Below are 15149 nucleotides of genomic sequence, written 5' to 3' on the forward strand. Positions count from 1 at the left end.
TTGGTGAAAAGATCTGTAGTGATCTTTAAAGAACGCATTTCCTTACATTGAATGTATGAGGGGGCATAGTCCATATATCAGACAGAATTACATCCCAAACACGCATGTATATCATAGTAATCTTATCTTAAAAGTTAAAATATTTCAATGATTTTTAGGACAATTCCAGACGTGAAATATATGAAAAGCAGATGGTTTGCACATCTATTGGAGATTTAGGGGACTCCCATAGGTACAAAAGAACTTCCAGTCGACTTGAATATAAACACGTGTGTGAAACAATGCATCATGGCGTATTCCATTTACCTTCAAACTCGGAAGTCAGAGTTGCAAATAATGCCATGCCTGAGTTCCAGTTCTAACCCAATAAACCAGTTGGATTTGTCATTGTTGTGCTATTTGACTAAGATACCTACTATTAGCAATACAAGCTATTAACAACGCAGTGTGATGGCAAAATCATAATTATGCAAAAATGGCATTTAAACTTGACATTTTCTTGTCTTTTTCTTAAATGGATGGGCTGTGTAATCACAAAATGTATGACAAGTTCTGCTTGCTGTGGGACTAATGATGATAACGAGATACCTGAAAGTTTTTGACTGTCTATTTTCACTGGAGAACAGTTGAGAAAACCGTCCAGCTAGCCTGTTGCTCACGATAGCAGCAGATCCTGCGGAGCACATTGCTACTAATTCATTAGCCTCTCGAGGTTAAATTTGAAAACAAAGTTGGAGTTGAACGCCAAAAGAGGACATACATCAAGATTAATTAAGTGGAGAAAATCCAGGTTTTTGTAAAGAATTTCAACTCCACGCAACAATGTTTCGGCTAGGATTGCTTACCATTTGGCGTGAAAACGTTTGAAAATGTTCATCAAAGTCAGACCATTGCCATAGTTTTTCAAGTAATGATAACATTAATTGTTAAGTCGTTAAAAATTTCATGGGTTGCAGTGCCATTTGCTTTTATTCTGATTGGTACATCTACTGTTTGTAGCCAAAGTTTATTTGGTAAAACAGACGTTATGCTTATAGTCACCAATTAATTTAACAAGCTCATCGAGCACTTTTACTGTAAATTTACATAAAAGTTTTACATATTTCACATATTTTACTTTATGTGATCACGGGTCACTGGTGCTTGGCTTGTGTGACCGCTTTTAAAATATGTGAACCTTTCTTTTTGCTTTACATTTTGTGCGTCTGCTTTGCTGCTGCCATTCAGTGGATACGTAAAGATTGTGTGGTGGTGGGATTATTTATAAAGGAGCGTTTGCATTTTCCCCCAAAACACGAATTATTGTATTTCTTTTTGGTAATCACACAGTTTGTGAATAAGACTGTCAGATTATAATCACCTTAACTATTGTTTTGGAGCTGGAGTGGTTAAAGGTGACTTTTGTTGTTGGCTGATTAAAAGAAAGGACAGTGGCCACCTCCCTAGAACTTAGAAAAAAGCAGCAATTCTATGGTTAACAAACACATTGTTAAATCTAAGTAAAATATACAACTGCTGTGACAGCTACTATTGCAAGAATAACTAAGCAATTTCTGTTTATATGCTCTTTACAGTAAAAGATTATTTGTTGGAGATAAGTTCTAGGAACAAGAAATATATTTCAGAGTGGTGTCTGAGTAGAGTTTACATGAGACAGGAGACGATACAAAACAGTACACCTTTAAAAAATCACTGTTTTGATCACAATATGGACACGAATAGCAGACCCACAGATTAATTATTTATATCTTTTATGAAGACAGCTTGTCTTAGGATGCCTCCTTAGTGTTAACAGTTGCCTTGACTTGTACAGGTCAGTGGAAAGTTGTATGAAACAGTGGTTCCTATCAGAAACACACTTGCTTGCCATACATGTTCCAGGACAACCAACTGTTTTCACACATTGTTTGACTCATTTTCCAGAGCTCTTTAGCAAGATTTCCATATAAGTGATGTATTCATGCTTGCATGATGTTTGGAATTGTAGTATCAATCAGTCATGAGACCAGACCTGCATTCGGTTACACTGAATGGCTGGCAGCTGAGCTGCTGCTTGCTAAGTTGAATTTCTTTCAACTTTCCACTGCAAACACTGGAAGTGAATTCAATAACAGAAACAGAAGATTTCGTCCCATGCAAAGTGAATGAAATGCAAGACATTTCAAACCTGAAATGCATCCACATGAATTCTGTCTTTTTAAGTTTTAAGTTCTAAGTCGAAGTAGTCCTGCTATGAGCTTGTAGAAAAATCTATAATGAATATTTGAAAGTTACTTACTTACTTACTTACTTACTTAAAGTTGTCTGTGTTGGAGCTCCTACTCATAACGAACCAAAATGTCAGCTTCAAAAAAATTCCCAATAGTATAATTCCCACCTCTTCTGCTGCATTCAGCAAATACCCGATGTGATTTTTGTCAGTGAAAGCAATTTATTTATCCAGTATTATTTCGATACATTGGATTTTTCGACAAATGTACTGGACCGTGGCTATTTCACCAGGGTATATGTAATTTTGCTGGTATATTCACTAGAACCAGTCAACACATCTGTGTTTCCCCCCACAGATTCCAATCTCGATTTACATCAGTCATCAGCTTGTTAACCAGACTTGCAACTTCTGGTATCTTGGTCTTTAAGGCTCTACTGTAGTTGTCGCTGTAAACAATTTAATGCTCAAAGATATATTTCACCTCTAATTTTGATGTTATATTTGCGGAGAAGCAGAGCTTAGAATGATTATTCACTAACATAAGCTGATGAGGCCTACAATGGTTCTTTTCTTTGCCCAACAAGCTAATTGGTTTCGGCTGGTCCATTCAAACTCACAAACACCTACACATATGCATATTATGTAAGCCCCAGATGGACCTAATGAATCAAATTGATTTATATCCTCTGGTAATGCTTTCATCATGCCAAAAGTGAAATGGGGAAAATGTGTGCCTCTTCAGTGACAGATGATACTCTCAACAAAGATGGCATTATCGCTGAAGCTCTCGAAGGGAGCTATGGTTAAATACTTTTGAGTTGGTAAGTGACACCAATGTCCTGTCTTGCAATTTTAAGGAAAACGATTTCCATCTGCACCAAAAGTTTATGAGTTCTTTCTTGGCCTATCCTTGTTTTGTTTTGCTCGACATTTATACTGAATTTCGGAGATTAATTTATGAACAATCTCTCTGACAGTCAGACTGTATTTTTACCATAAAATGTTAGCGATTTTGATGTTAGCAGGTCGCCGAGTCAGTCTTTAATGCTTTCATTTAAATCCCCTTTTAACTGTTCGTTATCTTGAGTTGAGTGTTCATGCGGTAACCAGCTTAAGCCTCACCAGCTGACCAACAGATCCCTAAAGCTTTAAACACAGCCATGTAAACAGTTCACTATGGAAATTAACTGGGTGATCAGAGCGAGACATTTCCTCTCACCTCACATGAAACTCACCAGATGCGCACACACAAAAAAAGGTTTATCTTTTAGTTTGTTTTTCCATGTGTTGGTGTAAGTAAAATGGTCAAGTCAGTGCCACTGCTGTGAAAAAACACCCAAAAAAAACATTTATCCAGCTCTGGCCCACATTTAACTTTTCACTTCACAGATGTTAAAAATGCTTCTCCAACAACAGTGTTTTTGTGGGGGATTGACCCTTTGCCTAAACTTGTTATTTCCTCAAGTCCCCAACACACGCAGAAGTCTATTTTCAGACCGTCTCCTGAGACACTGACAGTACCAACAGTACCATGCAATATTTGTTTCAAAAAGTGTTGTTAGGGGCAAAGATTACCTCTGAGAATTATGCAATGAGTTTTTGATGAAACTGTAAAGAACCTTAACCCTTACGTTCCTCATCCTGTCAGTAGTGCTGCCACACACACAAACAGTCGGCGTACAAACATTCCTCCACCCTCTAATACACTTCCTAGACAGCTTAGTTGGCTTTTAGTTACACTAGCAAGTCTCATCCTATTTGATGGATTAAGCGTCTTTGCCTTTTGCCCACATAAATGAACATTGCACAGTTGTTCTTACATCTACAAAGTAATGTTTTAAACTTTGTCAAACGTAAGTGTAAATTTAAACAAGGGGCCTTTCATTTTTATCTTATTGCAGACAAGTTGATGTCGAAATACAGTGCATGTTGGCCAATAAGTGTTTTGGTTTTAGAAATACAAAATGTACAAAAGTACCCAACTATCTTCTGTTGTCTGCAAACGTCTGGACTCTAAGAAGAGTGTCACATCTTCCTTCTCCCTGGGGAATTCTGGGTGTTCGCAGGCCAGATGGTGCATGAAATCTCACCAAAATCTTCTACTGAAAACAAATATATGTGACAATACCATGGATTAATGGAGAGAGCTGTGTACAACGCTGCGACTCAGACCTCCTGTAATTTGTCACTCAAAGCACTGCAATCAAAAAAAAACTTGCACTCAAAGACCAGCTAACATTTTGGTAATGTTGGCACTACATCTACATGTTGAGGTTTAGAAAATCAAAACTATCAGATAGGGGGAAAAATCATGGCTTGGACTAAAACAGTCTTTCTCAACATGTAAACATGCTATAAGATGCAATTTCATAGGTTGCCTGAGTTACTTCTTTATGGGAGATTTCATATGCACTTGTTCCGCGTCAAGGCGAATATCTTTGAAAGGAAGATACGAGTCATAATTATTTTTTTTTAATACCCTGGTGGTTTTTTGTCATCAAACAGAATTATTAGTGATTTAAATGAAAACTCAGAGACCATACATCTTTCAGTTAATTGTTCCCTACTGATTCTATCATCAACAAACCACCTGCACATTTACACCATCTCGCACAGTTGTTTTGCAGAGGGCAGTATTCTGACACATGTCACATTATCAGTTTTCACACCTCTGTTTTCATCATCAAATCTGTCAAAATCTTCTTTCACTGTGGATTATTTTAGTAACTGTTTGTAGTTTCAAGTTCAAATATGTGGCTGTATCATTATTCAGCCTGATATATGAGATAATCCATTTGGGGGAACTAATGGAGCTGTGTCAGATCTGTCTGTGAGTGGGTGTTTGATAAATATCTATGGTAATGTGAAAGAAAAACAGCTTCCTCAGACACAAACACGATGGATGGTATGATAATATGCACAAAGCCTGTTGAGAGATTAATGTCCCCCTTTTGTTATCTTTGCTGATGGTTTATACTGGCTGGTGATCATGGACTGTAGATCAACTGTATAAGATAATTTCTCCCTGTCACTTGACTGCACTTCTCAGTTCAGAATTCATTAGTTGAAAGTACTAAATGTTGTAAACAGAGACTTCAGGTGGCTCATTAATACTCGTTCAGTAAAATAATTTTCTTGCATTAAATAAAAGGTATGTTTAAAGGTTTTCATTTAACCCTGCTGTACTTGCAAACCTTTTTTGTTTTTGTAAGGGAATAGTTTGTCATTTTTGGAAAATACTGGACGTTATACTTTGGCTGTGTTTCTTAGCTTAGCTTAGCTTAGCTTAGAATGAAGACCAGAAAAAGGAAACTGCTTGCCTGGATCAGATCAAAAGTTAAAAAACAAAGAGATGGTACAAAACAAGACTCAACAAAACTAATCAGACTTTTCTGGTGTTTGCTGAATTTTGTCATCTTAAAGAAGCCTTGCTAGACTAGACTAGCTAGCTCACTGACTACAAGCTGTAGCTTAATCAGTAGTTGGCAGAATCATCACCTCATCACCTCAAAAAGAAAAAATAATAAATCTATTATTATATATATATATACTATTATATTTTAAATGATATATATAATATACATACATATAATACTCTATTTATCATTAACATATTGTAATAAATAATTTAACTTTTATCACAAGCAGCAAATGGTAGAGATACGGAGTTAGCAAATTGCTAACAAGCACTGGTGGAATTAGCAATAGAAATTGGGCAAAGGGGTTGTTCTGTTTCTTCTTCTTTGCTCTTCCTCTTTCCCTGTCCCCCGTAAAAAAAGAGAAACCCACCTCCTAACACTAATCAAAGAAAAAAGCTTCTGTTTTCGCCTCATATGGTAGAAACAATAAACCAGGTTTAAATGTATGTATCCTCGATACTTCAGAGATGTAGTCAGGTTACTTTGACAATGAATGTTACTGGTGGTGACGGTAAATAAGTCTTGCTACAAGACCTTCCAGATTTTCATTCAAAATCGCATGAAAAAAGCCACTATCAGCTAATAAGAGTTGTAAAAAAAAAAAAGAAATAGCAAAAAGCAACCAAACATGAGCAATTTACTGAAACCACCTTATCTCACCTGTTCCCTTTCCTTTCCGCACATAAGGGTGAAACTATAATAGAATCCCTGTAGAGTCTCGATGTTTGGTTTAAGGCTTTCTGGGCTCCTTAAGAAAAACAGCTATGAAACTTGGTGGACTTGAAATTAAACTGCATTTCTGCCTGTAGATAATTCTTAATGTTACATACTGTAATTGAAATGTGACTACATCTGTACAATAATGATACTCTGGGTAAGCCTTTTTCTAGTGCTAAATTTCCACTAAATTATAGATTTTTTACCATTCATTAAACTGCTTTCCAGTTGATATCTTCTAATTAACTATAGTATTCACAGAAGCAGTTACAGCATGTACAAACACGTACACTAGGAAGCTGAGGCTTACCATATGTCAAGAATGGGGCTGGATGTTATGAAAATCTCAAGGATTATACCTCAAAAGGCTTGATCTTTAGATTTTAGGAAACATTTTTCTTTTTGCTTTACTTTGTAAAAGCAAGTAAGAAAGTAAGTAATCTCTTTCATTGTTTTCCATGACTCCCAGTATGTGGGAACTCCCAGATACTGCTGTTTTACCAGGACAGAGGCTACAGTGTTTAAAGGCTGCTGTCATGGCTATTGCCATGCTCCACAGAGAATTTTATGCCTCCAAGTCCTGCATCTGTAGTCCTAATCCAAACCGTTAACAGACACAGAGAACAAAGTGTTGCCTTTATTTAAACTCCGAAACAGGGGTATTATATATCCCCTTCCTCTTCTGTCTTTCCTAATCGAAAAATAGTGAGCTGCAGTATGTTGTGGCCAAGTCATGATTTAATGGTTTTAAATTATGTCTCTGCCTATTCACAGATTCCAGTGGCAGGAAAAGACAGAGACTGTGAGATACTTATGAGAGAGAGAAGTATTGTTGGGCATTTAAAGGCAGGACATGATAGATGCATGGGAATAATCAGGTTTGAGGGGGACAGGGAGGTAAACAAAATGAGGGAAAACTACAAAAAGTATTGAGCAAAGTCATTCAAATATGCTGTTAACTTACAAGTAGCGGCAGATCATAATACTGTATCTGCATCTCCAGCATTAGAATTTTCAGTCAGAGCTAAACCGAGTGACTTCTTAGGGTCTGTTCAAACATGAATATAATATGTCTTCATAGTTTACATTTTGAGTAATTAAGCCAAATAAGCTGCTTCTCACCAACTTCATTCTGTAAGCTAAGCTATGCTAATTTGCTGCCAAATGTAGCTTTATATTTAGTGTACAACAATCTGTAAAGGTTGACAAACTGAGGAGACCAGCTGTCGGACGTTTGTTAGAGGAATCTTGTCCCATTCTTGTCTGATTTAGCTTCTAATGTCTTTGTTGTATGACATGTTTCACGATGCTCTGAATGTTTTCAGTTGGTGAAAGGTCTGGACTGCAGACAGGTCAGTCCAACATTCGGACTCTTTTACCACAAAGGCATGTTATAGTAATAGATGCAGTTTGTCCTTTAGCGTTGTCTTGTTGAAATATGTCTTCCTTGAAAAAGATATCTGGTTGGGAGCAAATATTGCTCTAAAATCTAAAGTGGCCTTTTAGCATTGACGATGTCTTTCCCAATGTGAAGATTTTGCCAGTTCCATAGGCACTGTTCTCACAGTGTTACGTTGACAAAGAGTATTCTGAAATTGCACAACAATTAACTGACATAGATCGCTGAACCTCTTCCCTTCTTTACATCTAAGAGACTCTGCCTCTCTGAGGTGCTCTTTTTACATCTGGTCATGTTACTGAACTGTTGCAAATGAACCTAATTGGGTGCAACACGTTCGTCCACTTGTTTCTTTTTAGTAATACTTACTTTTCCAGCCTGTCTCTACTTTTTTGAGATGTGTTGCTGCCATATAATTCCAGAGTACTTCATATTTTCCCGAAATAGTGAAATGGCTCACTGTCAACATTTGATACAGTTCATATGTTCTACTTTGAATAAAAATCATTATATTTTGCTTTTCTATTTCTCTTTCTATTTATCTCTGCTTTTTTTGGCATTGGGTCATAACTCTGGGCTGAAAAATATAAAAAGCTTATCTGATCATTTTTCAGCATATACCTTTACAGGCATTTAAGTCATCACCACAGCAGAGACATTACAGAGCTGGGGACTGTGCCGACTTTGGCAATGTTTCTTTTTGGTTTATGGCTGCAGCACCTCTCTGCTGTGACAGCATAACAACAACAACAAGCAGTTATACAGCAGCTCAGTGGTGAGGTAAGTGGAAAAAGAAAAAGGCTGCATTGTTCTTATTGGTAACACTACTGGTACTTTTACTGAGTCTTAAGATTTCATCTCCTTGATTGTTTACTCAGTGTTAGTGTACACCAGAATCTGCCACTGTGAATTAAGCACACTCATCCTATACTTTTGCAGCTGGACACAAACTCTCACTGAGCCACATTTCAGCTTGGTTCCAGTTAATGTTTGAGGAAACCTCTTTGGAATAAACTCAACAATCTAACTGCTTTGTTTGCAACCAGTACTTAACAGCAATTTCTAGAGTGTTACGCATAATCTCACAGTAGTTTGTCCAACTCTAGTAAAGCAGTTCACTGAACACTTCAAGAGTGCCTCCTCATTCTTGCCCTTTTTTCCAGCTTGAAGGCCTCATTTATATTTGCCCAAAGTTTCCCTGAGCTAAGCCTCTCTGACCTATTACCTAAAGTCCCACAAAACCAGGTTTGTTCAAGTCCCTTTAAAAAACACACCTTTTTGCCAGATGTTGTTCCTTGTTTCTTTCCACAAGGTCATAAAATATTATGTTTAGAAAGGGAAAAGAAGGAACACTGTAATGACATCAGGATCTCCTTGTTATTGTCCAGAACAGCAGCAGAGTGAAGAGCTGGAGGCAAATTGAAAATGAAATCGTATATTGCATCTACCTACGTGAGTGCACCTACGTTAATAGCTATCACTTTCTGTGATGTCATGTTGCTCTTAGTTTAAACAACTAGAGCTTCTCACAGTCTCCCTGAATAGACCATCCTCCCTCCCTCCTCTCCTTGACTCCTGTCTGCTTCAAAACACCTCCTTAAATAACATGTTTACATCCAGACAGAGCTACTCCTCTGCCTCTTTAAGTCATTATGTTTAATAGGCTGTAACATTGTGTGACTGTTGACTGACTGTTCCTTTGTGCAAACGTAGCATCCAGGGGAGTCTTTGTGAGGAAAAATAGTGAAACCAAGCGACCAGGACCCCAACATGTGCATAGGTCTTATAAAGTCTTCAGTTAAAATATTTTTTTTTTTATTGATATTTTTCACTCCATATGTAAATTTTTACTAGTTTTTTTTTTTTATCCTCACCTACTCGTGGTCTTACAAGGGCTGCAGTAAGTGACAGAGTGAATCAGCTGCAAGTGCTGCATCATCATCCTCTCAGGTTACTGAGACTAACTCATAGAGATTTCACTTATTTCAAGCAGTTTAAAGAGGAAGTTGCAAGAATAATACAAAATACAGTGGAAATTACGAGGGCAGAAGCAGCATCTATGGAGGTGGAAAGTCTATCCACATTTTCACACATCATAACTGACTGAAGCAGTTAGCTTTCACCAGCTGAAATGCTAAAAACAACAAAGAAGACCCAGGACTGCCGAGCAGCTGGAATCCTGAATCAGACAAGAATGGGGCAACATTCATCGTCTACATAAAAAGACACCTAATCTTTTATTGAATTCACCAACTATTTATGCATTCACCTGTAAAGTTTTGTCGCATGATTGCGATAGTTCCCACACCAGTGGAGGCTCATCTCATTGCTCTTATTTCAGCCTCCTCGTCTCTAATTGTTAGTTTTTTAGACAATTAGATAATTTTTTGGGCAGCTATGGTCATTGAGGGGGGCGTGGCATATCATTAATCCTACACTTGTAAAATTCTACTTTGTCACAGACGGTTAATGTTTATCTGAGAGAAATAAACTGTTAAGTTGCAGCTAAATACTGATTAGATGCAGTTTTGTGACACATAAGTTGTTAAATGTCTCTCGACTCGTCTCTGCTTGTGTCCGTTCTCGACTCCTCTGATTGCATCTCTGGTGGGAGGAACTAAGAAACAAATAGAGGAGTTGAGTGGAGCAATCCTGTTTGTGCTAATTGGGAGATTAGGGTTATAAGGGCTAAGGGACGCTGACCCTTTTCTAAAGAAAAAAGTCCGCTTGGATGGTGCGGGCATCTGGTTAGGATTCCTCCTGGTTGCCTCCCTTTGGATATTTTTGGGCACAACCAACTGGGAGGAGGCCCTGGAACAGACCCACATTTCAGTGGAGGGATTATGTATCTCTGCCCTGGGAAATGCCTCAGAATCCCACAGGAGGAGCTGAAGAATGTTGGTAGGGAGAGGAACATCTAGATTTCCTTCCTGGGCAAATCTAGCCCAGCAGAAGAAAATGGATGGATGAATGAATGTTCAATGCCCTCTCCGTTATAATTGCTTACCAGTTGTCGTTGAACGCTGCTCTTCCTCTATGAAGTAGAAGAACCAAACCACTGTGATGGTGGTACATGCTTGGTTAATGCTGTGCAGAACTTAACAGGGAGATTTGTGGGGATGTTAAACCTGCTGCAGGTGCAGGATGAGGTGTGTGGTGTGTATGTGCCACCTCAGGTATTGGGAGATGACTTCAGTGTTGATTGATGCTGTGGAGGTTGATGTGGGTGGCAGTAGATGCATTTTCATCTTAAACTTTCTCCAGAGATGAGCTAATTTTCAGCCAATGTTGTTCATATCGTGGCATTGTCTGCATTTAGAGCTATTATTTATATATTTTTTGGTGGATAACTTTAAAAGTGGTCCTGGACTAAAGGTGTGCATGTCGGCCTCTCTGGCGTAGATAGTTAAAGCCACGACTGAGGAACCTGAAAAGATTTTAAAATCTTAAACTTAAAAAACTTAAAATCAGTTATGAAGCAAACATGTCACCATTATGTATTTAAGCTTTTTAATCTCTTTGATGAATCAACCATTTCAAGATGGAACTCATTGGGAGCATGCTGTGCGGCGTTGTAAATAAATCACAACTACATACAATAATCAGATTGTGTTGTTTTACGAGAATATTGCACTGCAGTTCATCAAATTCAGGAGACATGAGTACACGCTAACATGTTCAAACATCATATCAAAACAGTTAAGATTTTCTAATTTCTACATCCTGCTTATTGGACATTCTAAAAAACCTCAACATACAATATAGATGTTATTAGAAACACAGATGCAAAAGGCTTTTGTAGCTCTAGTTTAAGCAAATGAGTGAGAAACATGTTTTATCACATACTGTAATGTCTATACAATGAAACCTTGCTCAGCTCATTTTTTTCCAAATGTTCATAGAGCCAAAGACGGACAGAAATCACAGCAGAATATGTTCAGACTCCGTTGGTGTTTTGCAGAAACCTTACATTTCAGTTTTTAGGACCCTTTCAAAATATCAAAAATACGAGTTGATTCACAGGATTCTGCAAGACACGGAGCAGACAACTTAATTCTGAAATCCATACATGAAAATATACAGCAACAGAGGAAAAAAATGCATATTACTGTGAGACATATTTCCATCTCTTTTTTCAGGAGGCTAACATCTACTTTAAAACTGACAAATTAATTCTTCAACATGCAAAAAACATGACGAAACATGTTTAGAAAAAGTCAATATACTCACACAGCACGCAAAAGACCCTTCTAAACCACCACTTGACACATCTCACATAGAAGTTTGAAGTTCTTTTTGTTCCACGTGGTTCTCTGTTGTTTGTCCGGATGCCTGAAATCACTGCTCTATGTTATGATAATAAGACTGGCTGCATGTGCTCATGCATGCGTATTGTTTGAAATAGGAACGAACAGCAGTCATGCATATTAAGGACACCCTGCTATACAAAGGTTGAGCACTAGGTGGCAGACTTTACCCACTTTGCACAGAGCTCCACTCTGCCTGGAAATAAAATGTCAAGTAATGGCAGGGGAGAGAAAGGGACATGCATAGGGCAAACATTACACTGGGAGTCAGGTATATTGCTTTTCACAGAATGTGCATTTATCCCTTATTAAGATTAATTTCCTCTAAAAATATGCATACAAAAAACTTCTGAAAGTAAGCTAAAAACAGCACTGAGCTGCAGCCTTTTCTTTCATATGCTGCCACCTGCTTCTCCCTCTTTTTCTTTGCCTTCTATCATCAAACAAAACAAATCTCTTGATGCTTTCTCCCCCCCTGCGTCCTTGAGCATCTCTGTCTCTTTTCTCCTCTCTCTTGCCCCTGCCCCTCCTCCCTTTACTCCCTGCTTCTGGCTCTTTTCCTTCCTTCCTCCCTCCTCCTCCTCTCTGCAGGGCAGCTGGAGAGACTGGCATTTCTCTAACAGCAGGGGGGGAATCTGCACCCAGCCTCGTCACATGCTGGGCAAAGCGAGGGTGGGTGTGGCGTGGCAGACAGGTGTGTGTGTGTGTGTGTGTCTCGGTCTGTAACTGATAACATGTGATCTGAACCCCAGCACTGGATCTGCCAACGCTATTCTGCTGCCTCCATAAGAATAATTTTGGATGATTTTAATTAATTGCTTAGGAGTAAAAAAACGTGTCCATGCGACGACCAATTACGCCATCAGTTACTGTCAGAACCTGGCCTATGACATCGCCAGCGCCTGCTAAACGTTGCCATACATTGTTCGTGAGGGGCTTTGAATTAATTTATTTTCAATCAAATACCACATCGTGCACTTAATAGGACCCCTGATAAATGTGATGAATGTCAACATCGGCTGAAGATAATTGTAAAAACCTTTTGTGCAAAACGTGTCTGGTGAAGACGTGTTGAGGGGGAATTACTAGACTAATTCAAAAAGTCATCTCGAAGTGATCAAATGTCAGAGGGGAGGGTTCGTTTTAACTGCCCTTTCGTACTGTAATTGAAAAGTAATAACAGCAACAGGAAAAGAGGAGTTACAGCAGCAGGTGAGTCGGAGATGAGCGCCCGCTGGCTAGATGGGATGTGTGTTTAGCCTCACCGGTGATAAGGGAGGATGAAGGGCAGGCAGCAGGTCGAATCTTTTGTTCCTATAAAGTGACAAATAATTGTAAAGGAAGGTGGGTGAAGATAAGGAGAAAGGGGGAACTGGGGAGATGGGGAAAAAGGAAGTTGGTGTGGACAGACAGAGAGCATGTCAGGGTTCACATGTGGCGGAGAAGCTCTGGCAGCGGGGAGGAGGAGAGGGCCGGTCGCGGTTCAATTCCTCGGCTCTTCATGAATGACAGCAGCTGGTCGGGGATCTCGGCAAGGACGTCCTTAGCCAGTCGGGCCATGCTGAGAACCTGGTTGCCAGATCTGTCGATGTAGTCTCTGAATGGAACAAACTGGAAGCAGAGATACAGATATTAAAGTGGGATATATGTATCAGCAGATGAATGGCATCCAGTCCTTTTCTACGCTATTATTTTATTCAACAGCTGGCTGCATGCCTGTTGAAGACAGTTGTTGTATTAGGGACACTGCTTGTGGGTTAGGGATAGCTCATCAAACTTTAAGATAGAAGGAAAGACTTCTGCCCTATTTAATGTGATCATACGTGTTCTTTTTTCTGTTCAAAGAAAGCAAACTCATTTAGTGTTTTCAGACTTATTTAATGATTTTTCTGCTATTCTTTGAGTAAAATGGGAGAAGAAAATGACTGAATAATACGTTCCGTAGATGCAACATCTGTTTTAATCCATTTATAAATCTAATAAGATTCCAACTGAGCACAAGATGTGAGAGAAGACTAAACTATTTTGTGTTTTGACTGACATTCAAATTAAAATTTTCCATCTTTGAAAGAATGCAGCAAAAAATATATTAAAATATATTGTCTTGCCCTCTTCACAGATTCTTGTTCCATGTCAAATTAATCTGTTGCAGTCCAAATCAGCATCTGACAATTCATTCACCGATCAACTGTGCGCTATGTTAGCAGGAGCTAATGTAGCCTCAAGCAGAGATGAGGAGTTTTTGTTCATTTTTCAATGTTGAGACTTTGAGGAATCTGAGACCTTCATTTTACAGACTGGTCTACCAAGAGAATAAAAATACTTTCCTTCCAAAATGTAATGTTTGTTGGATGAGAACATTTCTCCTTTTAATTACATCAGTGATTTAATAAGAAAATGCCATTTCTGATCTCCTTAAACAGATATCTGCGCATGAATGTGAACTGTTGAAAAGGGACAAAATTGTAAAACCAGGAGTGACCTCACTTTGGCATCTGCTTGCCCGTACAGTACAAAAGGTTTTGAACACACATCTCATTTGGCATGTTTTCACTTATTTTTGAAGAGCAAAGAGTCTTCAGACCTGAGAGATGCAGTATGCTCCAATATCTGAACGGTTTTAGTATCGGACCTAAACTGGTGCTAAATTATTCAGTCTGCTCATCATTCCACTTACGTTTCAGCTCTGAAACGTGGGGCACACAATGCTCTTAAGGAGGCAGAACCAGTGTTCCTCTGGGTTGACGTGTTGCTTTGGCCTTTATGATGCAGCAGCAGCAGCATACAGTCAGCTGTCCTGTTCCAACTGTTACTGAGGCTTTCATGAAAGAGTGTTTTGCACAGATATACACAGATGCAGATGAGACGTGTCTGAAAGTGGCTAAATATCAAAATCATCCCATTATCAAACCACTCTACACTCAACTTGTGATTATTATTCTTAAAATGTTGAAAATGACTGTTTCTGTCAAGATAACTACAAGTGCTGACTGTCCGCATGAGAACATCATCACATTTAATCCACACTTCCTACCAAACCTGTCAACTTCTCGTCAGTTTGAGGGTAAACTTGTGGTGTAAGGCCTGACATGTGC

The 15149-nt window shown here is 38.6% G+C and overlaps 1 protein-coding gene across 1 annotated transcript in view; it reads right to left on the reverse strand.

Moving 5' to 3' along the window:
- Positions 1-12759: 12759 nt before the first annotated feature.
- cpne9 (copine family member IX) overlaps positions 12760-15149 on the reverse strand; it is an 81453-nt gene continuing 79063 nt past the window's right edge. The window contains exon 20 of the mRNA XM_072367140.1: positions 12760-13665. Coding sequence (XP_072223241.1) covers positions 13483-13665 — 183 coding nt within the window. The 3' untranslated portion in view covers positions 12760-13482. The remainder of the gene's footprint in view (positions 13666-15149) is intronic.

This window comes from Leuresthes tenuis, unplaced genomic scaffold, assembly GCF_036924035.1.
Source record: "Leuresthes tenuis unplaced genomic scaffold, fLeuTen1.0.hap1 SCAF_16, whole genome shotgun sequence".
Taxonomy (NCBI): Eukaryota; Metazoa; Chordata; class Actinopteri; order Atheriniformes; family Atherinopsidae; genus Leuresthes; species Leuresthes tenuis.